The sequence below is a fragment of the Cyanistes caeruleus genome, chromosome 30 (assembly GCF_971803275.1).
Source record: "Cyanistes caeruleus chromosome 30, bCyaCae1.hap1.1, whole genome shotgun sequence".
Lineage (NCBI taxonomy): Eukaryota > Metazoa > Chordata > Aves > Passeriformes > Paridae > Cyanistes > Cyanistes caeruleus.
The window spans coordinates 3,159,374-3,186,069 of record NC_141730.1 but is presented as its reverse complement, the minus strand read 5'-3'; the positions used below and the strand labels follow the sequence as shown (position 1 = coordinate 3,186,069).

The 26,696-nt window shown below is 53.5% G+C and overlaps 2 protein-coding genes across 3 annotated transcripts in view; one reads left to right on the top strand and one right to left on the bottom strand.

The window, feature by feature from the left end:
- COPA (coat protein complex I subunit alpha) overlaps window positions 1–10,597 on the bottom strand; it is a 26,125-nt gene extending 15,528 nt beyond the window's left edge. Inside the window, exons 1-13 of the mRNA XM_086866156.1 lie at window positions 10,443–10,597; window positions 9,613–9,726; window positions 8,659–8,732; window positions 7,829–7,909; window positions 7,286–7,362; window positions 6,530–6,639; window positions 5,723–5,832; window positions 5,168–5,267; window positions 4,538–4,673; window positions 4,369–4,451; window positions 2,431–2,581; window positions 1,646–1,712; window positions 1,089–1,164 (exon numbers count right to left, since the gene is read on the bottom strand). Of these exons, the coding sequence (XP_086722282.1) occupies window positions 1,089–1,164; window positions 1,646–1,712; window positions 2,431–2,581; window positions 4,369–4,451; window positions 4,538–4,673; window positions 5,168–5,267; window positions 5,723–5,832; window positions 6,530–6,639; window positions 7,286–7,362; window positions 7,829–7,909; window positions 8,659–8,732; window positions 9,613–9,726; window positions 10,443–10,482 (1,219 nt within the window). The 5' untranslated portion in view covers window positions 10,483–10,597. The remainder of the gene's footprint in view (window positions 1–1,088; window positions 1,165–1,645; window positions 1,713–2,430; window positions 2,582–4,368; window positions 4,452–4,537; window positions 4,674–5,167; window positions 5,268–5,722; window positions 5,833–6,529; window positions 6,640–7,285; window positions 7,363–7,828; window positions 7,910–8,658; window positions 8,733–9,612; window positions 9,727–10,442) is intronic.
- On the top strand, window positions 10,557–26,696 carry NCSTN (nicastrin). Of its 2 annotated transcripts, XM_086866157.1 has the most exons (17): window positions 10,557–10,752; window positions 11,764–11,868; window positions 12,556–12,679; window positions 13,114–13,232; window positions 13,890–14,035; window positions 14,887–15,040; window positions 15,909–16,018; window positions 16,824–16,976; window positions 17,898–18,002; window positions 18,870–18,947; window positions 19,811–19,980; window positions 21,084–21,186; window positions 21,758–21,853; window positions 22,217–22,304; window positions 23,164–23,315; window positions 24,686–24,898; window positions 25,863–26,696. In XM_086866157.1, exons 1-17 carry the CDS (start codon window positions 10,596–10,598, stop codon window positions 25,977–25,979), a joined length of 2,190 nt encoding a protein of 729 aa, XP_086722283.1. In that variant the 5' UTR covers window positions 10,557–10,595; the 3' UTR covers window positions 25,980–26,696. The 2 variants fall into 2 exon arrangements, with proteins under 2 accessions (XP_086722283.1, XP_086722284.1); XM_086866158.1 differs by lacking the exons at window positions 10,557–10,752; window positions 11,764–11,868 and adding an exon at window positions 11,912–12,054.

Below are 26,696 nucleotides of genomic sequence, written 5' to 3'. Positions count from 1 at the left end.
GGGAAGCGACCCCGGAGCCGCCCCCGCCCCTTTCCCCGTTCCCGCTTCCCCCAGAAAGCCCCGATTTCCCCGGATCCCCACCCCAGAATCCCGGGATTTTGGGGATCAGAGGAGACCCCAAATTCCCGGCACAATTCCCCCACCCAAAGCTGCTCCAGCCTCAGAGATTCCAGAAAAATCCACAATTTTCCGACAGAAAAAATCCCCAAAATGCTCAAATCCAGGGATTTTCCACCAAAAAAAAAATGTGATTTAGGGGATTACCCCCCAAAAAAAGCAGGAATTTGAGGGGTTTTCCCAAAATTTCAGGGATTTGAGGGATTTTTCCCCCCCAGACTTTCCCCGTTCTCCCTCCTCCAGCAGCGGAATTTTCCCTTTTCCCTGTTTTTTTTTTCGGGAGCCAGCTGCTCCTCCAGCAAATCCAGGGATTTGATGGATGTTCCCAATTATCCCAGCTGGACAAAGCTCCCAAAAAAAAAAACCACCACAAAAAAAAAAAGGGAATTTTTGTTTTTTCCCGTTCTTTCCCTCCAAATCCAACCCAGCAGGGAAATATTCCCCGCTCGGAACCCTCCGGAAAATCCATAAATCCCTGGAAAAATCCCCAGATCCGTCCCCTCTCCCGGCATTCCCGTGGCAGGGGGAGCAGCTGGAATGGGAAAAGGAACAATCTGGGAATTTTTATCCCATAAAATCCCGGCTGGGAATCGTCGGGAAAACAAAAACCCGAGGTGGAATTTGCCGGGAAAAAAAAAGGGAAAAGAGGGAAGGAAAAAATTCCTGGAATTGTGGATTTGAAAGGGATTTTTTGAGGGGGGATAAAACATCTCAAAAATCCATCTGAAATCCGTTGATCCCGGAAAAAAAACAGGGAAAACTCCAGCTGGGATGGAAATTTGGGAAGGGAATGGAAAATTCCTGCTAAAACACGGATGGGGGAGGCTGGAAAAATTGGGAATTTTTCAAGGGAAAAGCAACCAAAAATCCGAATAAAATAAAAAAAAGCGGATTTTTCGGGATAAATAACGGGAAAAAGGGAGATGGGGATGGGAATTCCCGGGATTTTGGGGAGCTGGGGCTGCACCCACCGTCGGGATTTTGGGAATCGGCGTCCTTGGGAATGCTGTAGAGGTCGTAGGTGCTGTTCTCCAGGTTGCTGGCACGCTGAGGGGGGGAAATGTGGGATTTTAGGGATCATTCCCCCAAAAAAAATGGGATACGAGGGGTTTTCCCAAGAAAAAATGGGGAATCGGAAAAGTTTTTCCCAAAAAATGAGGATTTAAGGGTTTTTTTCCCCAGAAAATGAGATTTTTCGGGATTTTTTCCCTAAAAAAATGAGAATTTAACCGATTTTTTTTCCCAGGAAAAAAAGGAATTTGAGGGATTTTCCCACCGCAAAATAAAAATTGGGATTTGAGAGGTTCCTCCCTAAAAAAATATCTGGGATTTGAGGGATTTCCCCGCCCAAAAAAAAGCGGAATCCGGAATTTTTCCCCCCCCCCCCCAAAACCACAAAATTCCCGGGATCCTCCCCAAAAAAAAAACCCGGAAGGGATTTTTCCATGAAATCAGGAGGAATTTGAGGAATTCCCCCGGAATATTCCAGGGTTTTTTTGGGGGAAAACTCCCGGATTTTGGGACTCACGGTGCAGAGGAGCACGGAATTCTCGGCGGGGTTGTAGGACATGCTGAACACCGGGAACTTGGAGCCGCTGGAAAAAAAAACCGGGAAAAGGGAAAACTTGGAATGGAGGAGGCGGGGAAAAAACGGGAATTCCTGGATTTGGGGAATTCTGGGTGGGATTTGGGGAATTATAGTCAGAATTTGGGGAATTTCAGGGCTGGATTTTGGGAATTCCAGGTGGGATTTGGGGAATTCCTGTTGGGATTTTGGGGATTCCCGTCGGGATTTGGGGAATTCCTGTTGGGATTTTGGGGAATTCTGGGCAGGATTTCAGAAGCTCTGGCCGGGATTTGGGGAATTCCCGTTGGGATTTTGGGAATTCCATTGGGGATTCTGAGAATTCTCGTAGGGATCTGGGGAATTCCCGTTGGGATTTTGGGAGTTCTGGTCGGGATTTGGGGAATTCCCATCAGGATTTTGGGAATTTCGGTCGGGATTTTGGGAATTCCCATCAGGATTTGGGGAATTCCAGTCGGGATTTGGGAATTCCCATCAGTATTTGGGGAATTCCGGTCGGGATTTGGGGAATTCCGGTCGGGATTTGGAGAATTCCCATCAGGATTTGGGGAATTCCGGTCGGGATTTGGGGAATTCCGGTCGGGATTTGGGAATTCCCATCAGGATTTGGGGAATTCCGGTCGGGATTTGGGGAATTCCGGTCGGGATTTGGGGAATTCCGGTCGGGATTTGGGGAATTCCAGTCGGGATTTTGGGAATTCCCGTCGGAATTCCGGGAATTGCCGTGCCTGCGGAGCTGCATGACGGCCACGTCGCGGGAGGAGCTGAAGTCGAGCTGCCGCAGGAACCGGTCCTTGACGTAGAACAGGGAATTGCCGTGGACGGCCAGAGCCGGCCGCTCCCGCTCCAGCTTGAACACCAGCATTCCACCGTCGTGGCCTGGGAAAAACAGCCGGAAAAACAGCCGGAATTACAGCTGGAATGTTGGGAATTACAGCCGGAATTACAGCCGGAATCACAGCCGGAATGGGGGATACTGAACACCAGCATTCCACCGTCGTGGCCTGCGGGAAACAGCCGGAAAAACAGCTGGAATTACAGCTGGAATGTTGGGAATTACAGCCGGAATTACAGCCGGAAAAACAGTTGGAATGGGGGATACTGAACACCAGCATTCCACCGTCGTGGCCGGGAGAAACAGCCGGAAAAACAGCCAGAAAAACAGCCGGAATTACAGCCGGAATTACACCCAGCTTGAACACCAGCATTCCACCGTCATGGCCTGGAGAAAGAGCTGGAAAAACAGCCGGAATTACAGCCGGAATGGGGGATACTGAACACCAGCATTCCACTGTTGTGGCCTGGGAAAAACAGCCGGAAAAACAGGCGGAATTACAGCCGGAATTACAGCCGGAATGTTGGGAATTACAGCCGGAATTACAGCCGGAATCACAGCTGGAATGGGGGAGATCGAACACCACCATTCCACTATCATGGCCTGGGAAAACAACCAGAAAAACAGCTGGAATTACAGCTGGAATGGGGGAGACTGAACACCAGCATTCCACTACCGTGGCCTGCGGGAAACAGCCAGAAAAACAGCCAGAATTACAGCCGGAATGTTGGGAATTACAGCCAGAATTACAGCCGGAATGGGAGAGACTGAACACCAACATTCCACCGTCACGCCTGGGAAAACAGCTGGAAAAACAGCCGGAAAAACAGCCGGAAAAACAGCCGGAATTACAGCCGGAATTACAGTGAGAATGGGAGAGATTGAACACCAGCATTCCACCATCGTGGCCTGGGAAAAACAGCCGGAAAAACAGCTGGAATTACAGTTGGAATGGGGGAGATTGAACACCAACATTCCACCGTCATGGCCTGGAAAAACAGCCGGAAAAACAGCCGGAATTACAGCCAGAATGTCGGGAATTACAGCCGGAAAAACAGCCAGAATTACAGCCAGAATTACAGAGGGAATGCTGGGAAAAACAACCGGAATCACAGCTGGAATTACAGTGGGAATCACAGCTGAAAAGTGGGGAATTACAGTCGGAATTAATTACAGCGGGAATGTCGGGAATTACAGCGGGAATTTGGGATGGGAACGGGGCAGATGGAACGGCAGCGCGGCGCCGTCGCGGCCTGGGAAACACCCCCGGAATTCCGGGGAGAATGGAATCCTCTCCCGGCCGGAATTCCGAGATTTCTCTGGGAATTCGGGGATTCCCACTGGAATTTGGGGATTCCCACTGGAATTTGGGGATTTCCACTGGGATTTGGAGCTCTCCCGGCCGGAATCCGGGGATTTCTCTGGGAATTTCAGGATTCCCACTGGAATTTGGGGATTTCCACTGGGATTTGGAGCTCTCCCGGCTGGAATCCGGGGATTTCTCTGGGAATTTCAGGATTCCCACTGGAATTTGAGGCTCTCCCGGCCGGAATCCGGGGATTTCTCTGGGAATTTGGGGGTTTCCCTGGGAATTTCAGGATTCCCACTGGAATTTGAGGCTCTCCCAGCCGGAATCCGGGGATTTCTCTGGGAATTTGGGGGTTTCCCTGGGAATTTCAGGATTCCCACTGGAATTTGAGGCTCTCCCGGCCGGAATCCGGGGATTTCTCTGGGAATTTGGGGGTTTCCCTGGGAATTTCAGGATTCCCACTGGAATTTGTGGCTCTCCCGGCCGGAATCCGGGGATTTCCCGGGAATTCCCGGCTCTCACCGGCAGCGAACAGGTTGAGGTTGGGATGCGCCGCCAGCACCCAGAAGCGGTCGTGGTCGCGCCGGAACGTTTGGACGCCGGTCCTGGAAAAAGGGGGGGGGAGAGGGAAAATCCGGGAATTGCCGGGAATTGCCGGGAATTCCCGAGGCTCCTTCCCGAGGCTGCTGACCGCTTGGACATGTCCCAGACCCGGATGCTCTTGTCCTCGGAATTGCTGAGGATCAGCTCCTGGCGCGGGTGGAAAACGGCGCAGGAAACGTTGTTGTAGTGCCCGCGGCACGTGTCAACCTCCCAGGCCTTGGATTCTGCGGGAATTCCGGGGAAAATCCCGGGAAAACGGGGAGGAAATGTCGTGGGATGGGGAAAAATCCCGAGGAATGGGGAGGAATTCCAGGGGAATGGGGAGGAATCCCAGGGGAATGGGGAGAAATCCCAAGGAAAAGCACTGGAAAAAGGGAAAGGGGCGTGTCAACCTCCCAGGACTCGGATTCTGCAGAAATCCAGGCAAAATCCCGGGAAAAATATCATGGAATGGGGAAAGGAGCGTGGGAATGGGGAGAAATCCCAGGGAAATTGGGAGAAATCCCAGGAAAATGGGGAAAAATCCCAGGAAAATGGGGAAAAATCCCCAGAGGAATGGGGAGAAATCCCAGAAAAAAATGGGGAGAAATCCCAGGGAAATTGGGGAAAAATCCCAGGGAAAAATGGGGAGGAATGGGGGAGGATTCCCGCTGGGATCCCCAGGAGTCTTTCCCAGTTTTCCCGGGTTTTTCCCGGATTTTTCCGGGTTTTTTCTCACCGTTCATCCTCCAGATCTTGACCTGGCGGTCGTCGGCGCCGGAGACGATGAGCGGCATCGAGGGGTGGAAGGCGGCCCAGTTCACCCCCCGGTCGTGGCCCTGAATCCCGGGAAAAAACACCGGGAATGGGCCAAATCCCGGGAGAAAACACCGGGAATGGGCCGGAATTCCGGGAGAAAACACCGGGAATGGAAGGAAAATCCAAGGGAAAACACCAGGAATGGGGGCGGGATCATGGGGAAACCACAGGGAATGGGGAGGATCCAGGGAATGGTGGGGAAATCCAGGGAAAACCACCGGGAATGGAGGGAAAATCCAGGGAATGGGGCAAAAACCACAGGGAATGGGCGGGAAACCATGGAAAAAGGGTCAGGAATGGCGGAATCCAGGAAAAAACGGCTGGGAATGGGGAAAATCCATGGAAAAATGGTCGGGAATGGGGAAAATCCATGGAAAAACAGTCGGGAATGGCGTAATCCAGGGAAAAGCTGGGCCTGGCTCCGCCTTTCGGCGCTTCCCGGATTTCCTGGGATTCCTGGGATTCGGGGCCGTACCTCCAGCACGTGTTTGACCACGGCGTCGGTGGTGCCGAACAGGTCGACCCCGGTGATGCCGCGAACGTCGGAATCCACAGAGCCCGGAGAGAGATTCTTCTTCCGGAGACCTGGGAACGGGATTGGGAATGGGAATGGGATTGGAAACGGGATTGGGAATGGGAATGGGATTGGGAACGGGAATGGGAATGGGATTGGGAACAAGAATGGGATCAGGATTCGGAATGGGATTGGGAACGGGATTGGGAACGGGATTGGGAATGGGATTGACAATGGGATTGGGAATGGGATTGGGATCGGATCCAGGATCAGCTCCCGGATGAGCCCCCAGACACCAAAATCCCAGGATTTTTGCCGATTTTCCCGCTCCGAGGGCGAATTCCAGGAATCCCTCAGGGATGGGGATCCAACCCTCCCCGAGCCCCTTCCGAGGCTTTTCCCCTTTTCCAGGAGGGATTTTCCCAAATTTCCCACCCTGAGCCTCCCCTGGCACAGCTCCAGGCCGTTCCCTCTTTTCCCAGCCCCGTTCCCTGGGATCAGATCCCGAATTCCCCCTGGAAAATCCCAAAATTCCCCCTGGATCCCCCTCAGCTCCCTCAGGATTTTCCATTCCCTTTTCCCGCCCCATTCCTGCTTTTCCCAGGGATTTTTGGGATCCGGATGAAGCCCCGCCCCTTTTCCCAGGATTCCCCACCCTTTTCCCGCCAGACATCGCCCGTTCCCATTCCCAGATTTTCCATGGAATCCCATTGGAGATGCCCCACCCCAATTCCCGAGGTTTTTCCGGGATTTTCCCGGGAATCTCACCGGAAATGTCCCAAACCCTGACGCTCTGGTCCAGGCTGGCCGACACCACCAGGTCCTCGCTGGGGTGGAACTGGGCGCACATCACGTAGTGGTTGTGTCCCGTCAGCACGCTGATCCCGGGGAAAAACATGGAAAAAGTCATGGAAAACACATGGAAAACACATGGAAAACACGGAGGGATACAGGGAGCAGGGTGAGGGCGCTGATCCCGGGAAAAAACGGGAAAAAAATGGGAAAAAACGGGAAAAAAACATGGAAAACACAGGGAAAACTTGGGGGGATACAGGGAGCAGGGGGAGGGCGCTGATCCCGGGAAAAAACAGGGAAAAACGTGGAGAAACTCATGGAAAAAACCACGGAAAACACGGGAAATCCAGGGAACGTGGTGAGGGCGCTGAGCCAGAGGAAAAATGGGAGGAAAATGGGAAAAAATGGGAAAAAACCAGGAAAAAGACATGGAAAACACAGGGAGATATGGGAGCACAGGAAAACTGGGAAAAACACCGGGAAAAACACATGGAAAACACAGGAGAAACTTGGGAAAATCCAGGGAATTCCAACCAGGGCGCTGCTCCCGTGGAAAAACGGGAATAAACACGGGAGAAAGCAGAATCCCAGGGAATGCTGGGAATGCTGGGGAATTCTGGGAATTCTGGGGAATGCTGGGAATGCTGGGGAATTCTGGGAATGCTGGGGATGCTGGGGAATTCCGGGAATTCTGGGAATGTTGGGAATTGTGGGAATTGCGGCTCTCACCAGACGCAGGTGCGCGACTGCCAGTTCCACACGCGGATGGTTTGGTCGTCGGAGGCGCTCAGGATCCAGGGATATTCCTGGGGGAAAAGGGGGAATCCCGGGAATTCCAAATCCGACCCCCAAAATCCCGCCCCGGAGCCGCCGCCCGAGCGGGAATTCCCGGGGGTTGATTCCCACCCGGAGATTCCCCTTGGGAAAATTCCCATTTAAATCTTCCCGTGAAGAGATTCCCGCTGAAAATTCCCAGGAGAAAAATTCCCGGGAATTGATTCCCACTGGAGATTCCCGAAGGAAAAAAAATTCCCAAATATTGATTCTCATTGGAGATTCCCAAGGGAAAAATTCCCATGAAGAAAATTCCCACTGGAAATTCCCAGGGAAAAATTCCTAAGGGAAGTTTCCCATTGGAAATTCCCATTAATGAAGAGATTCCCATTGGAGATTCCCAAGAGAGAGGAGATTCCCAAGGGAGAGGAGATTCCCAGCAGGAATTCCCAGCAGGAATTCCCGACGTTCCCGGCCGGAATTCCCGGGATTCCTCACGTGGTGGAAGAAGGTTGTCCGGATGTAATCCAGGTGCCCCAGGAGGGTGAAGAGGCAGCGCCGCAGTTTGTAATTCCAGACCTGGGAAAAACCGGGAAAAACCGGGAATAACTCAGGAAAAATCCAGGAATTACCCCAGGAATAAACTTGGGAATTATCCCAGGATTAAACTGGGAATAACCCAGGAATAACCTTGGGAATTACCCCAGGAATAACCTTGGGAATATCCCAGAAATCACCCAGGAATTACTCAGGAATAATCCCAAGAATAACCCCGGAAATAACCCTGGAATTACCCTGGAATAATCCAGGAAAAACCTGGGAATAACCCCAGGAACCACCCAGGAATAACCTTGGGATAACCCAGGAAACAAACCTGGAATAATCTGGGAATAACCCCAGGAATAACCTGGGAATTACCCTGGAATTATCCTGGAATAATCCCGGGAATAACCCCAGGAATAACCTGGGAATTACCCTGGAATTATCCTGGAATAATCCAGGAATAACCCCAGGAATAACCTGGGAATTACCCTGGAATTATCCTGGAATAATCCCAGGAATAACCTGGGAATAACCCTGGAATTATCCTGGAATAACCCTGGGAATTCCGCTCCAGGAAAGGCACCAGGAACGCTCCATTCCCGCCTTTTCCCTGGGAATTCTTCCCGTTCATTCCCAGATTTCCCCTCCCTTTTTCCACTCCCCATCCCAGATTTCCCCCAATCCCAAACTTCATTCCCGAAATCCCAGCAGGGGAAGGAGCTGGGGGCTCATCCCGGGGTTTGTTTCTTTTTTTGGGAAAAGCCGGAAAATCGGGAATTCCTCACCTTGATTTTGTAGTCGTCGCCTCCGGAGACGAAGAGCGGCTGCTGCTTGTGGAAGTCGATGCCTCGGACGGGCCCTGAGCCGGGAAAAACCTCTGGAATTCCCTGGGAAATCCCGGGAAATCCCCAAATCCCGGAAAATCCCGGGAAATCCCGGGAAATCCAGGGCGGCGGAGGCAATTCCCGCTTTTTTTAACGGATTTTCCCCCTCGTTTTCGCCGCTTTTTGTCCCTTCAAAGCTTCCAAAAAATCGGGAATCGCCAGAATTCCAAGCCTGGATCCGGGTTTTTTGTGGGATTGGGGAATTTCCCGGGCTCAGGGGAGTTCAGGGCATCCCAAAATGTTCCTGGGAGCCTTTCCCAGATCCCAAAAATCCTCCCTGGGCAGGGGAGGAATTTCCCTGGATTCCATCCCAAAAACCCCGGGGATTTTCAGGCCAGAATTCCCTTTTTTTTTGGACGGAATTCCCACTTTTTGGGACAGATTTTGGGACAGAAATTTCCAGATTTGGTCAGGAATTCCAAGTTTGGAGCTGGAATTCTCAGGTTTTTTGCCAGCAATTCCCATTTTTGGGCCAAAACTCCCAGTTTTTCAGTGGGAATTCCCAGTTTTTAGCAGGAATTCCCAATTTTTGTGCTCAAGTGCTCATTTTTGGGCCAAAATTCCCATTTTTGGGCCGAAATTCCCATTTTTTGGGCCGAAATTCCCATTTCTTGGGCCAAAATTCCCATTTCTTGGGCCAAAATTCCCATTTTTGGGAGAAAATTCCCATTTTTGGGCCAGGAATTCCCATTTTTTGGGCTGAAATTCCCATTTTCGGCCCGGGAATTGCCATTTTTTGGGGGTTAATTCCCATTTTTGGGCCGAAATTCCCGTTTTTCAGGCCGAAATTCCCGTTTTTCGGGCCGAAATTCCCGTTTTTCCATAGGAAATTCCCGTTTTTTCCGTGGGAATCACCATCGTGCTCGTCGAACTTGTCGATGAGGGTGCAGACGCGATAATCCCAGAGCTGGATGACGCCGTTGTGGAGGCTGCTCAGCACCCACGGCCGCTTGGGGTGGAAGGAAAGCCCTGGAAAAAAATGGGAAAAAACCTCGGAAATCAGCGGGAAAAGGGGCTGGGAATGATGGGAGGGGGATAAAGGATGGGGAATGTGGGAAGAGACCGGGAAAAACCTTGGGAAACGAGAGGGAAAAGGTGTGAAAAACTCTGGGGAGAGGTGAAGAAAAAAAGAGAGAGAAGGACGGAGAAAATCCTGGGAAAAGCCAGGGAAAAGTCGGAAAAATGGGGGAAAAACTGGGAAAAGCTGGGCAAAACTGGGAAAAGCTGGGAAGAACTGGGAAAAGCTAAGAAAAACTGGGAAAAGTGAGGGAATTCCCTGGGAAAAGCCCGAGACCAGCCCGAATCCAAGGGTGAATTCCTCGGACACCTCCAGGGATGGGATCCCACCCTCCCTGAGCCCCTTCTGAGGTTTTTCCCCTTTTCCAGGAGGGATTTTCCCGAATTTCCCACCCTGAGCCTCCCCTGGCCCAGCTCCAGGCCGTTCCCTCTTGTCCTGTCCCTGTTCCCTGGGATCAGATCCCAAATTCCTGCTGGAAAATCCCAAAATTCCCCCTGGATCCCCCTCAGGATTCTCCATCCCCTTCTCCCACCCCTCCAGACCCTCCCTCCATGCGGGATCTTCCCCCTCCTCTCACAAATCCCCCCCCAAACCGCTCCCACGCCTCTCCCCCGCTTCCCGCATTCCCCAAATCCCGATTTTCCGACGCTTTTCCCGGGATTTTCACCTTTCACCCGCGCGGATTTGGTCTCGAACTTGGTCAACATGGCGGCGCCGGGCCGGAACCTCCACGTCGGCACCGCGGGACCGCCCCGGAGCCGCACCCCCTTCTGACGTCACTTCCGCCTCATACCCGGAAGTGAAACTGACTCGGGCAGTAATGGCGGCGGCCGGGCCGGGCCGGGGTTCCCTGGGAACGGCCCGGAATTCCCTGGGAACGGCCCGGAATTCCCTGGGAACGGCCTGGAATTCTCCGGGAGCGGCCCGGAGTTCCCTGCGGATGCTCCGCGCGCTGCTCGTGGCCGCGCTGGCGGCGGGTGAGGCCTGAGGGAGGAGGAGGGGAGAGAGCTCGGAACCTCCCGGGGCCCCTTTGGGGTCACCCGGGACATTTTGGGGTCCCCTGGGATCTTTCTGGGGTCCCCCGTGACCCTTTTTGGGGCCCCCTGTGGCACTTTGGGGTCCTGTGGGATCTCTTTGGGGTCCCCTGTGGCACTTTGGGGTCCTCTGGGATCTTTTTGGGGTCCCCTGTGGCACTTTGGGGTCCTGTGGGATCTTTTTGGGGTCCCCATTGACCCTTTTGGGGTCACCTCTGACCCTTTTTGGGGTCCCCCGTGACTCTTTGGATTCCCCTTTGCTCCTTTGGGGTCACCCGTGGCACTTTGGGGTCCCCTGGGATCTTTCTGGGGTCCCCTCTGACCCTTTTTGGGGCTCTCTGTGACACTTTTGGGATCCCCATTGCCCCTTTGGGGTCCCCTTTGCGTTTTTGGGGTCCTCTGGGATCCCTTTTAGGGTCCCCATTGCCCTTTTGGGGTCCCCTTTGACCCTTTTCGGGGTCCCCCAGCCATTCCCGGGATGTTCCTGAGGGGTTCCAGGGATGGGATTTTCCCACCGCCATTCCCAGGATTTTTCCCATGGCCATTCCCAGGATTTTCCCACCACCATTCCCAGGATTTTTCCCCCATTCCCAGGATTTTTCCCATCTCCATTCCCAGGATTTTCCCATCTCCATTCCCAGGATTTTCCCATCTCCATTCCCAGGATTTTCCCACCACCATTCCCAGGATTTTTCCCCCATTCCCAGGATTTTCCCACCTCCATTCCCAGGATTTTCCCATCTCCATTCCCACGATTTTCCCATCTCCATTCCCAGGATTTTCCCACCTCCATTCCCAGGATTTTTCCCGTGGCCATTCCTGGGATTTTTCCCCCATTCCTGCCACTTTTCCCGCCATCATTCCCGGGACTTTTCCCGCCGCCATTCCCGGGATTTTCCCGCCATTCCTGGGATTTTTCCCGCCATTCCCGGGATTTTCCCTCGTTCCCTGCAGGCCCGTGCCGGAGCAGCTCGGTGGAGAGGAAGATTTACATCCCCCTGGAGCGCGCCGCGCCCTGCGTGCGCCTGCTCAACGCCACGCACCAGACCGGCTGCCAGGGTGAGAGAAACTGGAATTCCCAGGAATTCTGGGATTTCTGGGATTTGGGAATGCTGGGGGTGCTCAACGCCACGCACCAGACCGGCTGCCAGGGTGAGAGAAACGGGAATTCCCGGGAATTCTGGGAATTCCGGGATTTGGGAATGCTGGGGGTGCTCAACGCCACGCACCAGACCGGCTGCCAGGGTGAGAGAAACGGGAATTCCTGGGAATTCCGGGATTTGGGAATGCTGGGGGTGCTCAACGCCACGCACCAAACCGGCTGCCAGGGTGAGAAAAACGGGAATTCCCGGGAATTCCGGGATTTGGGAATGCTGGGGGTGTCTGAGGGTGAGGCCGGCAGTGCGAGAGCCCCGGAAATTTGGGAATTCTGAGGGCACGATTCCCACATTTTTGTCCCACAGCTCTTCCCTTCCATCCCTCATCCCCCTGCCCTGTTTTTCCATGGAATTCTGAGGGCACAATTCCCAGATTTCCACCCCACAGCTCTTCCCTAAATCTCCCCTGAATTCCTGCCCTGCTTTCCCAGGGAATATTGGGAATTCTGAGGGGGCAATTCCCGCATTTCCACCCCTCACCTCTCCCCCTCGCTCCCTCGCCCCCTTTCCCTTCGCTTTTCCATGGAAAGCGGCGGAATTTTGCGCCGTTTTCCCCGGGAACGCTGAGGGGCCGCTCCCGCTTTTCCAGCCTCGCTGAGCGGGAACACGGGCGTGATCCACCTGGTGGAAAAGGAGGAAGACCTGGAATGGCCGCTCTCCAAAGGGCCCCATCCCCCCTACATGATCCTGCTGGACGGGAATCTCTTCTCCAGGTCGCTTTTCTTGGGATTGGGAAGCCCCCACAAAAAAAAATCTGGGATCAAATCCCGTTTTCCAAGCCCGTCGCTCCCGACTCCCGGGCTTGGAGCGTTCCTGGTTTTGTTGGGGTTTCATGGATTTGTTCCTTCCTAAATTTGGCTTTTCCTGCTTTTTTTTTTTTTTTTTTTTGTGGGATGGGAATTCCTGAATCCCTGCTGTTGATCCATGATTTAAAAAAGAGGGAAAAATTAACCCCGGGGTGGACTGGGGGCTCCTTTTCCCGGGAAAGACGCGGTTGGAATTTTCTCCCCCGGGTGATTTTTCCCGGCATTTTCCGCTCTGCTGAGATCAAAATCCGGGAATTTTCCTTTAATTTCCTTGATCTCCCGCTGGATTTCACTTTTCCCTGGATCCATCCCTGATTCCAACCCCGTTTTCCCTTCTCCAGGAAGGTTTTGATGCAGCTGAAGGAGAATTCCCGGATTTCTGGCCTGGCCGTGTCCCCTGCCTCTCCTGCCCCTCCCGAAGGATTTTCCCCGGGATTGAAATGTCCCAATGATGGATTTGGTGAGGAAAATCCCAATCTTTCCCCCATTTCTTTTCCCCATTTTTTTCCCATTTTCTCTTTCTCATTTCTTTCCCGTTTTTCTCTGATCTTTTCTCCCGCTTTCCCCCTGTATTTTCCCCATTTTTCTCTCATTTTTCCCTCACATTTCCTCATTTTCCCAGTGTTCTTTCATATTTCCCACTTTTCCTTCATATTTCCCTAGTTTTCCTTCATATTTCCTTATTTTTCCCTCACTTTTCCCACTTTTCCCTCACATTTTTTTTCCCTGTTATTTCTCCACTTTGCCCTCATTTTGCCCTCATACATTCCCATTTTCTCCTCATGTTTCCCAACTTTCTCTCGTATTTCCTCATTTTTCCCTCATATTTCCCCATTTTTCCCTCACATTTCCTACTTTCCCCTCATATTTTTCATTTTTCTCTGGTATTTCTCCACTTTTCCCTCCTTTTTCCCTCACATATTTCCATTTTCTCCTCTTATTTTCTCATTTTTCCCTCATATTTTCCCATTTTTCCCTCATATTTCCCAATTTTTACCTCATATTCTCCCGTTTTTCCCTCATATTTCCCCATTTTTCCCTCACATTTCCCCATTTTTTCCTCACTTTCCCCTCACATTTACCCATTTTTCCTGTTTTTTCCTGTTTTTCCGGGCAGGGCTGTACTCGGAGGCCTACGGGCCGCAGTTCGCTCACTGCAATGGCTCCCTCTGGAATCCCGGCGGGAGCGGCCTCGCCTTCGAGGATTTCCCCTTCCCCATTTTCCTGCTCGAGGACGCCAACGAGACCCAGCTGATCAAAGAGGTGCTGGAAAACTGGGAATGGGCTGGGAATGCCGGGGTTTTCCCCTCAGGAATGGGCTGGGAATGCCGGGGTTTTCCCTCGGGAATGGGCTGGGAATGGTGGGGTTTTCCCTCAGGAATGGGCTGGGAATGCCAAGGTTTTCCCTCGGGAATGGGCTGGGAATGCTGAGGTTTTCCCTCAGGAATGGGCTGGGAATGCTGAGGTTTTCCCTCAGGAAACCAAGAATGGGCCAGGAATGCTGGGTTTTGTCTCATGAATAGGCCAGGAACTCTGGGTTTTCCCTCATGAAATTGGGAATAGGCTGGGAATGTGGGGTCTTCCCTCAGGAATGGGCTGAGAACAACAGGTTTTCCCTCAGGAATAGGCCAGGAACTCTGGGTTTTCCCTCATGAATGGGCTGGGAATGCCAGATTTTCCCTCAGGAATGGGCCAGGAGCACGGGGTTTTCCCTCAGGAATGGGCCGGGAATGCCAGATTTTCCCTCAGGAATGGGCCAGGAATGCCAGGTTTTCTCTCAGGAATAGGCCAGGAGCGTGGGGTTTTCCCTCAGGAATAGGCCAGGAATGGGGGTTTTCCCTCAGGAATGGGCCAGGAATGCCAGGTTTTCCCTCAGGAATGGGCCAGGAGCACGGGGTTTTCCCTCAGGAATGGGCCAGGAATGCCAGGTTTTCCCTCAGGAATAGGCCAGGAATGCCAGGTTTTCTCTCAGGAATAGGCCAGGAGCGCGGGGTTTTCCCTCAGGAACGGGCCGTGAGCACCGGGATTTCCTGGCAAGACAGGAACGCGAAAGGAACACGGGATTTTCCCAGGAACGAGTTTTCCCAGCGCTCATCCCGTGTTTTTCCCGGCAGTGTTTCCTGGCTCACAACGTGCCGGGGGCGGGCGGCGCGGCGCCGCCGTTCCCGCTGTGCGCGCTGCAGCTGCAGGCCCACATGCACGCCGCCGCCAGCACGGCCACCTGCATGCGCCGCAGCTCGCTGCAGAGCGCCTTCAGCATCAACCCGGGTGGGCATTCCTGTTCCTTATCCCGCTTTTCCCGCCCGCTTCCCGGGAATTCTCCCATTTTCCGACCCCTTTCTCCTTTTATTCCGACTCCCACGGCGCTTCCCTCCCTTCCCGGGTCCTCCTGGTGATCCATTCCCAGATTTCACTCCCTATCCCTGTGATTTTTGCTATTTTTCCATTAAAATTCCCTCAGGAATTCCAGTTTTTCCAATGGAACGGAATCCCATTTTTCCCCATGGTTTCCATGGAATTATCTCACTTTCTGCCTCATTTCTGCTGTTGTTTCAACTCCCGTGGTGGTTTCCTCCCTTCCCAGTTCCTCCTGGTGATCCATTCCCAGATTTCACTCTCTATCCCAGTTATTCCTAATTTTCCCCCTAAAATTCCCTCAGGAATTCCAGTTTTTCCCACCCAATCCCATTTTCCCCGGCGGTTTCCATGGAATTTTCCCAATTTCCGCCTCGTTTCCGACGTTTTTCCAATGCCTGCAGCGCTTTCCTCTCTTTCTGGTGATCCATTCCCAGATTTTGCTCTCTAGCCCGGTGATTCCTGCCTTTTTTTCCATAAAAATCCCCTCAGGAATTCCATTTTTCCACCAAAAATTGGGATTTTCCCCTCGTTTCCCGCTGCAATTCCAGCTCCAGGAGCGCTTCCCTCTCTTCCCAGAGATTCCAAAGCCTGGAGCTCCCCAAATCCCACCAATCCCTGCCTTTTTCCCCGTGGAATCCCCTCTGGAATTCTCCCCCCTCTCTTCCCAAACTTCGGAGCCCGACCCCGTTAACTCCTCCCCTTTTCCCCGGCCGGGATTCCCGCGGGGTTTTCCCGCTTTTTCCCGGCGATTCCCGGGATTTTGGCGCCGTTCCTGCAGAGATCGTGTGCGACCCGCTGCTGGATTTCAACGTCTGGAGCTCCCTGCAGCCCATCAACGCCTCGGGGAAGGTGGAGCCCGGGCAGCGCCTCGTGCTGGCCGCCACACGGGTACGGAAAAACCGGGAGAACCCCGGGAGAAACACCCGGGAAAACGGGAAAATCCCGGGAGAAACACCCGGAAATCCCTGGGGAAATCCCAGTGAAAACCCGGGAAAAATCCCCGGGGAAATCCTGGGAAAAATCCGGGAGGAATCACTGGGAAATTGCAGAGAAATCCTTGAGAAATCCCAGGAAAAATCCTTGGGGAAATCCTTGGGAAAATCCTGGGGAAATTGCAGAGAAATCCCAGGAAAAATCCTTTGGGAAATCCCTGAAAATTCCCTAAGAAATCCCTGGGAAAATCCTTGAGAAAATCCCAGGGAAATCCTTGAGGAAATCCTGGGAAAATCCCAGAGAAATCGTGGGAAAACCACAGAGAAATCCTGGGGAAAATTCCAGGGAAATCCCAGAGAAATCCCAGGAAAAATCCTTTGGGAAATCCCTGAAAATTCCCTGAGAAAATCCCTGGGAAAATCCTTGAGAAAATCCCAGGGAAATCCCAGAGAAATCCTTGAGGAAATCCTGGGAAAATCCCAGAGAAATCGTGGGAAAAATTCCAGGGAAATCCCAGAAAAATCCCTGGGAAAATCCTTGAGAAAATCCTGGAAAAATCCCTGGAAAAATCCTGGGGAAATAGAAGAGAAATCCCTGGGAAACTCCTGGGGAAATCACGGAGAAATCCTGGGAAAAATCACCTGGGAATTCCCTGGAAAAATCCCTGGGGGAAAATCCCCGGGTGAGCACCTGGGTACGTTTTTCCGGCGGGTTCCCGGCCTCATTCCCGTTTTTCCCGTGGCCATTCCCGCTTTTCCAGGTGGACAGCCGCTCGTTTTTCTGGAATGTGGCTCCGGGGGCCGCGGCCTCGGTGGCTCCCTTGGTTTCGCTCCTGGCGGCCGCCGAGGCTCTGGCGGCGGCTCCGGGATCGCAGCTCCTGCCCCGGAACGTTCTCTTCGTCTTCTTCCAGGGGGTGAGAGCGGAATTCCCGCGGGATCGGCCCCAGATCCCCGGGATCCGGCCCAAAATCCCTGGGATCCAGCCCCTAACCCTCGGGATCATCCCCGATTCCTTGGGATTGACCCCAGATCATCAGGATTGGACCCAAATCTTCGGGATCCAGCCCAGATCCTCGGGATTGGCCCCAAATCCTCAGGATTGGCCCCAAATCCTCAGGATTGGCCCCAAATCCTTGGGATCAGCCCCAGATCCTCAGGATTGGCTCCGAATCCTTGAGATGAGCCCCAAATCCTCGGGATTGTCCCCAAATCCTCGGGATTGGCCCCAAATCCTCGGGATTGGCCCCAAATCCTTGGGAATGGCCCCAAATCCTCGGGATTGGCTCCAAATCCTTGAGATGAGCCCCAAATCCTCGGGATTGGCCCCAAATCCTCAGGATTGGCCCCAAATCCTTGGGATCAGCCCCAAATCCTTGACATCGGCCCCAAATCCTCAGGATCAGCCCCAAATCCTCGGGATCGACCCCAAATCCTCAGGATCGTCCCCAAATCCTCAGGATCGACCCCAAATCCTCAGGATCAGCCCCAAATCCTCAGGATCAGCCCCAGATCCTCGGGATCAGCCCCAAATCCTCAGGATCGACCCCAAATCCTCAGGATCCAGCCCAAGCCCTCAGGATCAGCCCCAGATCCCAGCCCAGCCCTCGGGAATGTTTTTTTTCCCAGGATTTTGGGTGGGATTTGGTTCCATCCCCATTTCCTTCCCTTTCCCACCTTTTCCTTTTCTTTCCTTTCTTTTCCTCCTCCTTTTCCTTGGATTTTCCCCATTTATTTTCCTTTTTTTTTTCCTTTTTTTCCTGTTTTTTTTCCCCCTTTTCCCTCCCCCTCCCCTTTTCCCGGCTCCCAGCCGCAATTCCCGGAATTCCCTTTTCCAGGAGAGCTTCGATTACATCGGCAGCTCCCGCCTGGTTTGGGACATGGAGCAGGAGAAATTCCCGCTGCGCCTGGAGAATGTCGGAGCCTTCCTGGAGCTGGGCCAGGTCCGGGGGAATTCCAGAGGGGAAAAAATTCCCGGGAAATCCCGGAGCCGAGATTCCCACCCAGAGCTTTCCCTGGAATTCCCAGAGTTTCCTTCAGAATTCCCGGAATTTCCCCCTGAATTTCCCCCCAAATTCCCTGAATTTCCCATCCCAGCCCGGATTTTTCCCTGGAATTCCCATCCCAGCCCGGATTTTTTCCCTGGAATTCCCGTCCCAGCCAGGATTTTTTCCCTGGAATTCCCATCCCAGCTGTGATTTTTCCCTGGAATTCCCATCCCAGCTGTGATTTTTCCCCTGGAATTCCCATCCCAGCCCGGATTTTTTCCCTGGAATTCCCATCCCAGCCCGGATTTTTCCCTGGAATTCCCATCCCAGCCCGGATTTTTCCCTGGAATTCCCATCCCAGCCCGGATTTTTCCCTGGAATTCCCATCCCAGCCGGGGTTTTTCCCTGGAATTCCCATCCCAGCCCGGATTTTTCCCTGGAATTCCCATCCCAGCCCGGATTTTTTCCCTGGAATTCCCATCCCAGCCAGGATTTTTTCCCTGGAATTCCCATCCCAGCTGTGATTTTTCCCTGGAATTCCCATCCCAGCCAGGATTTTTTCCCTGGAATTCCTATCCCAGCCCAGATTTTTCCCTGGAATTCCCATCCCAGCCGGGATTTTTCCCTGGAATTCCCATCCCAGTTGTGATTTTTCCCTGAATTTCCCATCCCAGCCGGGTTTTTCCCTGGAATTCCCATCCCAGCCGGGGTTTTTCCCTGGAATTCCCATCCCAGCCGGGGTTTTTCCCTGGAATTCCCATCCCAGCCGGGGTTTTTCCCTGGAATTCCCATCCCAGCCGGGGTTTTTCCCTGGAATTCCAGGTGGCGCTGCAGAACGACTCCGTGCTCTGGCTGCACACGGATCCCATCTCCCGCCGGAACGAATCCGTGGACGAGCAGGTGAGGCCGGAATCCCGGGAATGTTCCTCATCCCGAGAAACCCCCGGGAATTCCCAAATTCCCTTTTCCGTGGCTGTTCCAGCCGAAAATCCCCATCCCGAATATCCCGGGAAAATCCGGAATTTCCTGCAGGATTTCCCATTGTTCCCATTCCCATTTTTTCCATCCCCATGCCCCCTTTTCCATTGTTCCCATTCCCATTTTTCCATTCATTCCCCCATTCCCATATTCCCGTTGTTCCCATTGTTCCCATTGTTCCCATTCCCATCACCGTTCCCATTGTTCCCGTTGTTCCCATTGTTCCCATTGTTCCCGTTGTTCCCATTGTTCCCATTGTTCCCATTCCCATCACCGTTCCCGTTGTTCCCGTTTTCCCATCCCCATTCCCGTTGTTCCCATTGTTCCCATTCCCGGTTTCCCATCCCCATTCCCATTGTTCCCATTCCTATTGTTCCCATTCCCATTGTTCCCGTTGTTCCCGTTGTTCCCGTTGCTCCTGGTGTTCCTGTTGTTCCCATCCCCACATTCCCGCTGTTCCCGTTGTTCCCATTGTTCCCATTCCCGGTGTCCCATCCTCATTCCCATTGTTCCCATTGTTCCCATTGTTCCCATTGTTCCCATTGTTCCCATTGTTCCCATTCCCATTGTTCCCGTTGTTCCCATTGTTCCCATTGTTCCCATTGTTCCCATTGTTCCCATTCCCGCTGTTCCCATTGTTCCCGTTGTTCCCATTCCCATTGTTCTCATTCCCATTCCCATTGTTCCCGCTGTTCCCGCTGTTCCCGCCCCCACATTCCCGCTGTTCCCACCCCCACATTCCCGCTGTTCCCGCTGTTCCCGCCCCCACATTCCCGTTTTTCCAGGTCCGGGCTCTCCTGGCCGCTCTCGGTGACGCCGCCTCCGGCTCCGGCGTCTCCGTGCGGGAACCGGGATTCTCCCAGCCCCTCCCCCCCTCGGCATTCCAGAGGTTCCTGCGGGCCCGGAGCATCCCGGGGGTGCTGCTGAGCGACCACCGGCAGCAATTCCACAGCAGGTAAAATCCGGGAATGCCGGGAATTCCGGGAATTCCACAGCAGGGAAAATCCGGGAATGCCGGGAATTCCGGGAATTCCACGGCAGGGAAAATCCGGGAATGACGGGAATTCCACAGCAGGTAAAATCCGGGAATGCTGGGAATTCCGGGAATTCCACAGCAGGTAAAATCCGGGAATGCCGGGAAATCCGGGAATTCCCCGGCAGGGAAAATCCGGGAATGAAATCCGGGAATGCTGGGAATTCCACAGCAGGGAAAATCCGGGAATGAAATCCAGGAATTCCGGGAATTCCCCGGCAGGGAAAAATCCGGGAATGCCGGGAATTCCGGGAATTCCACAGCAGGGAAAAATCCAGGAATGAAATCCAGGAATTCCGGGAATTCCACAGCAGGGAAAATCCGGGAATGAAATCCGGGAATTCCAGAATCCCACAGCACGGAAAATCCGGGAATGCCAGGAATTCCAGAATTCCACAGCAGGGAAAAATCCAGGAATGCCAGGAATTCTGGGAATTCCGCAGCAGGGAATAACTGGGAATGCCGGGAATTCCACAGCAGGGAAAATCCGGGAATGCCGGGAATTCCGGGAATCCCACAGCAGGGAAGAACCAGGAATGAAATCCAGGAATTCCAGAATTCCACAGCAGGGAAAAACAGGGAATGGAATTCTGGGAATTCCGGGAATCCCACAGCAGGGAAAAATCCGGGAATGAAATCCGGGAATTCCAGAATTCCACAGCAGGAAAAATCCGGGAATGACGGGAATTCCAGGAATTCCACAGCAGGGAAATCCCGGAATGCTGGGAAATCTGGGAATTCCACAGCAGGGGAAAACCGGGAATCTGGGAATTCCAGATCAAATCCGGATCTTTTTCCTGGGTTTTCCCTCGGATTCTGTCCTGGATTTTCTCCAGGTTTTTCCCAGATTTTTTCCCTGGATTTTCCCCAGATTTTCTCCCGGATTTTTCAGGATTTTGTCCCGGGATTTTTCCCGGGATTTTGTCCCGGGATTTTTTCCAGGATTTTTCCCGGGATTTTTCCCGGGATTTTTTCTGGGATTTTTCCCGGATGTTTCCCGGGTTTTTCCCGCTTTTCCTGCCCAGGTATTTCGAGAGCATTTACGACACGGCCGAGAGCATCGGGCTCCGTTATCCCGAGGGATCCAGCCCCGAGGAGCGGCTGGAATTCGTCTCCGACACCGCCCGGGTCCGCGGCATTCCCGGGATTCGGGACCCGGGGGATTCCCGGGATTCGGGAGCTGGGATTTTGGATCCAGGGAATTTCTGGGTTTGGGGATCCAGCAGATTCCCAGGATTTGGGATCCAGGGGATTCCCGGGATTCCAGGGATTTGGGATCAAGGGAATTTCTGGGAGTTGGGATCTGGGAGGTTCCTGGGATTTGGGATCCAGGGAATTCCCGGGATTCCTGGGATTCAGGATCCAGGAGATTCCCGGGATTCAGCAGCTGGGGTTTGGGATCCAGCAGATTCCCGGGATTTGGGATCTGGGAGGTTCCTGGGATTCCAGATCCAGGGAATTCCTGGGTTTGGGATCCAGCAGGTTCCTGGGATTTGTGATCTGGGATTGGGGCTCCAGGGGATTCCAGGGAATTCCTGGGGTTTGGGATTTGGGATCCAGGAGATTCCCAGGATTTGGGCGGGAATTGGAGGGAAGGGCGGGAATGGGGCGGGACTTGGAGAGGAGGGCGGAGCTCTGGGCCAGGCGTTTTCCCGGGAATTCCCGGAATTCCGGGAATGAATTCCCGCCTTCCCGGCAGGCGCTGGCCCAGGTGGGGACGCTGCTGGCCCGGACGCTCTTCTCGTGGGCCGGAGGCACCGAGGGAGCCGAGAGCATCCAGGCTGATCCCAAAACGGTGGGAATGGCGGGAATCCCGGGAATGCTGGGGATCCCGGGAATCTGGGGATCCTGGGGATCCACAAGTGCCCTGGGATCACCGATTTCCCTGGAATGCCCAATTTTCCCAGAGTCCCTGGAGTCAGAATTCCTGATTTTCCTGGAGTCAGAATTCCTGATTTTCCTGGGATCGGAATTCCCGATTTTCCTGGGATCGGAATTCCCGATTTTCCTGGGATCAGAATTCCCGATTTTCCTGGGATCAGAATTCCTGCTTTCCCCGGGATCCCCGCTCCCCTCTCCCGCATTTCCGGCTCCTTCCCCACCCCCGGAATTCCCGTTTTTCCCCCCGTTCCATGCGGGAATTCCGGGATGTTCCCAGGTCGCCCGGCTGCTCTACGGATTCCTGATCGACTCCAACAATTCCTGGTTCCAGTCCGTGATCAAACCCGACCAGGCCGGGATCCTGGGTGAGCCGCAATTCCCGGTTTTCCAGACGCAATTCCCGGTTTTCCAGACGCAATTCCCGGTTTTCCATGGTTTTCCAGGCCCGTTCCCACAGCACTACGTGGCCGTGGGAATGGTTTCCCATTCCCATTCCCAGTTTCCCATTCCCAGTTTCCCATTCCCGGTTTCCCATTCCCAGTTTCCCATTCCCATTCCCAGTTTCCCATTCCCAGTTTCCCATTCCCAGTTTCCCATTCCCAGTTTCCCATTCCCATTCCCAGTTTCCCATTCCCAGTTTCCCATTCCCGGTTTCCCATTCCCGGTTTCCCATTCCCATTCCCAGTTTCCGATTCCCGGTTTCCCATTCCCAGTTTCCCATTCCCAGTTTCCCATTCCCAGTTTCCCATTCCCGGTTTCCCATTCCCGGTTTCCCATTCCCATTCCCAGTTTCCCATTCCCAGTTTCCCATTCCCAGTTTCCCATTCCCATTCCCATTCCCAGTTTCCCATTCCCAGTTTCCCATTCCCAGTTTCCCATTCCCGGTTTCCCATTCCCAGTTTCCCATTCCCGGTTTGTTTCCCATTCCCGGTGTTTTTCCAGGCCCGTTTCCCCAGCACTACGTGGCCGTGGCTCCCACTCCCAGTTTCCCATTCCCATTCCCAGTTTCCCATTCCCAGTTTCCCATTCCCAGTTTCCCATTCCCAGTTTCCCATTCCCATTCCCATTCCCAGTTTCCCATTCCCAGTTTCCCATTCCCGGTTTTCCCGGTGTTGTTCCAGGCCCGTTTCCCCAGCACTACGTGGCCGTGGCTCCCACTCCCAGTTTCCCATTCCCATTCCCAGTTTCCCATTCCCATTCCCGGTTTTCCCGGTGTTTTTCCAGGCCCGTTTCCCCAGCACTACGTGGCCGTGGCCAGCCCGGCCAACACGACCCAGCTGCTGCAGGCGGCTCTGGCCAACCTGACGGGAACGCGGCTGAACCTGAGCCGGGAGCAATGCCAGGATCCCGGGAAAACGCCGGGAACGCAGCCCGAGGTGAGAGCCCGGGAATGGCACCGGGAACGGCACCGGGAACGGCACCGGGAATGTCATTGGGAATGTCAGTGGGAATGTCACCGGGAATGTCAGTGGGAATGTCAGTGGGAATGTCACTGGGAATGTCACCGGGAATGGCACCGGGAATGTCATTGGGAATGTCACTGGGAATGTCACTGGGAATGTCAGTGGGAATGTCATTGGGACTGGGGAAAACTGGGAATGGTTTCCGTGGGTAAGCGGGGGCGGGAATGGGATCCAGGATTCCCAGCCGGGAGCTCCCATTCCCGATGATCCCCATGATCCCCATGATCCCAATGATCCCCATGATCCCCATGATCCCCATGATCCCCATGATCCCGATGATCCCCATGACCCCGATGATCCCGATGATCCCGATGATCCCGATTATCCCCATGATCCCCATGATCCCGATGATCCCCATGATCCCCATGATCCCCATGATCCCCATGATCCCCATGATCCCCATGATCCCCATGATCCCCATGATCTCGGTGTTCCAGCTGTTTGAGCACTGCTGAGTGCAGGGTCCCATTCCCGATTAGCCCGGTTTTCCAGCTGTTGTTTCCAGTTGTTTTCCAGCTGTTTTCCCCAGCTGCGTTCCAGATGTTTTTCCAGCTGTTTTTCCAGATGTTTTTCCAGATGTTTTTTCCAGCTGTGTTCCAGATGTTTTTCCAGATGTTTTTCCAGATGTTTTTCCAGATGTTTTTCCAGCTGTGTTCCAGCTGGTTTTTTTCCAGCTGTGTTCCAGATGTTTTTTCCCGCTGTCGTTCTCCAGCTGTTCCCCAGCTGTTCTCCAGCTGTTGTTCCCCAGCTGTTGTTCCCCAGCTGTTCCCCAGCTGTTCCCCAGCTGTTCTCCAGCTGTTCTCCAGCTGTTCTCCAGCTGTTGTTCCCCAGCTGTTCCCCCGCTGTCGTTCCCCAGCTGTTCTCCAGCTGTTCCCCCGCTGTTGTTCCCCCGCTGTTGTTCCCCAGCTGTTCCCCAGCTGTTCTCCAGCTGTTGTTTCCCAGCTGTTCCCCAGCTGTTCCTCAGCTGTTCCCCAGCTGTTGTTCCCCCGCTGTCGTTCCCCAGCTGTTCCCCCGCTGTTGTTCCCCAGCTGTTCCCCAGCTGTTCTCCAGCTGTTGTTCCCCCGCTGTCGTTCCCCAGCTGTTCCCCAGCTGTTCCCCAGCTGTTCCCCAGCTGTTGTTCCCCAGCTGTTCCCCAGCTGTTCCCCAGCTGTTCCCCAGCTGTTCTCCAGCTGTTCCCCCGCTGTCGTTCTCCAGCTGTTCTCCAGCTGTTGTTCCCCCGCTGTCGTTCCCCAGCTGTTCCCCAGCTGTTGTTCTCCAGCTGTTCCCCCGCTGTCGTTCCCCAGCTGTTCGAGTACCGCTGGGTGCAGGGTCCCCTGCTGGACAATTCCAGCCGCAGATTCCCGGGCTGTGTCCGATCCGGCGCCCGCCTGGCCCCGGCGCTGTCCCCGGCCTTCGAGCTGCGCCGCTGGGATTCCCGGGAATTCTCCACCTGGACCGAGAGCCGCTGGAAGGAGATCCGGGCTCGCCTCTTCCTGGTGGCCAGCAGGGAGCTGGAGGTGCCGCGGGGATCCTTCCCCAATTCCCGGAATCCCGGAATTCCCAAATTCCCAAATCTCCGATCCTCAAAATCCCCAATTTCCCAGCCCCAAATCCCAAACTCCCGATCCCAAATTCCCCCAATTCCCCCATTCCAAATCCCCAAAATCCCAGAATTCCCAATTCCCAATGCCCCAATTCCCAATTTCCAAATCCCAAACTCCCGATCCCAAATTCCCAACGCCCAATTCCCCCAATTCCCCCATTCCAAATCCCCTCCAAATCCCAGAATTCCTAAATGCCCAAACCTTCAAATCCCTAAATCCCAAACTCCCCAATTCCCAAATTCCCAATGCCCAAATCCCAGAATTCCCAAATCCCCAAACCTTCAAATCCCCAAATCCCAAATCCCCCAAATCCCAGAATTCCCAAATCCTAAATCCCCAAATCCCGGAATTCCCAATCCCCAAATCTCAAACCTCCAAATCCCAGAATTCCTGAATTCCCAAACCTCCAAACTCCCAAACCTTCAAATCCCCAAATTCTCAAATCCCAAATCCCCCAAATCCCAGAATTCCCAAATCCCAAATCCCCCAAATCCCAGAATTCCCAAATCCCCAATTCCCCAAATCCTGGAATTCCCAAATCCCCAAATCAAAAACCTCCAAATCCCCAAATCCCCCAATCCCAAATCCCCCAAATCCCAGAATTCCCAAATCCCAGAATTCCCAAATCCCCAATTCCCCAAATCCTGGAATTCCCAATCCCCAAATTCCCAAATCCCAAATCCCGGAATTCCCAAATCCCCAAATCAAAAACCTCCAAATCCCCAAATCCCCCAATCCCAAACCCTCCCAAATCCCAAATCCCCAAATCCCAAATCCCCAAATCCCAGAATCCCCAAATCCCCCGCCCCAATTCCCAATCCCCCCTCCCCAAATCCCGGATTTCCCCAATGACTCCCGGAATTCCGGTGTTTTCCAGCTGCTGACGCTGCTCCTGGGGCTCCTGGTGCTGCTCCTGTCCCTCCTCTTCACCTTCCTCATCAGCTCCCGGGCCCAGCTGCTCTTCGGGACCCCCCCCGGCCCCTCCGGATACTGAAAATCCGGGAAAAACCGGGAAAATCCGGGAAAAACCGGGAAAATCCGGGAAAAAACCGGGAAAATCCGGGGAAAAACCGGGAAAAACCGGGAAAATCCGGGAAAAACCGGGAAAATCCGGGAAAAACCAGAAAAAAACCAGGAAAAAACCGGGAAAAACCAGGAAAAACTGGGAAAAACTGGGAATTTTGGGTTGGATTCTCTGCCCTGAGTGGGGAATTCCCAGAATTCCCAGAATTCCGGGTTGGATTCTCTGCCCTGGGAGGGAATTCCTGGAATTCTGGGTTGGATTCTCTGCCCTGGATGGGGAATTCCCGGAATTCTGGGTTGGATTCTCTGCCCTGAGTGGGGAATTCCCGGAATTCCGGGTTGGATTCTCTGCCCTGGATGGGAAATTCCCAAAATTCCTGTTGGGGTTCCACTCCCTGACTGGAAAATTCCCGGAATTCCCGCTTCCCTGAGGGGAAAATTCCCGGAATTTCTGGATCGATCCGGTGCCCCGAGTGGGAAATTCCCAAAATTTTCCCGGAATTCCTGGTTGGATCCATCCTTTCTCCCAAAATCCGGATAAAGGGGAGGGGTTTTTTTGGGAATTGTGAGGAATTCCAGGGGTTCTGGGAAAATCCCGATGGAAAAATTCCCTTTTTTTTTTTTTTTCTTTTTTTTTTCCCTGGGATTTGTAAATATTATAAATAAATCCACGGAATTCCCAAGGAAA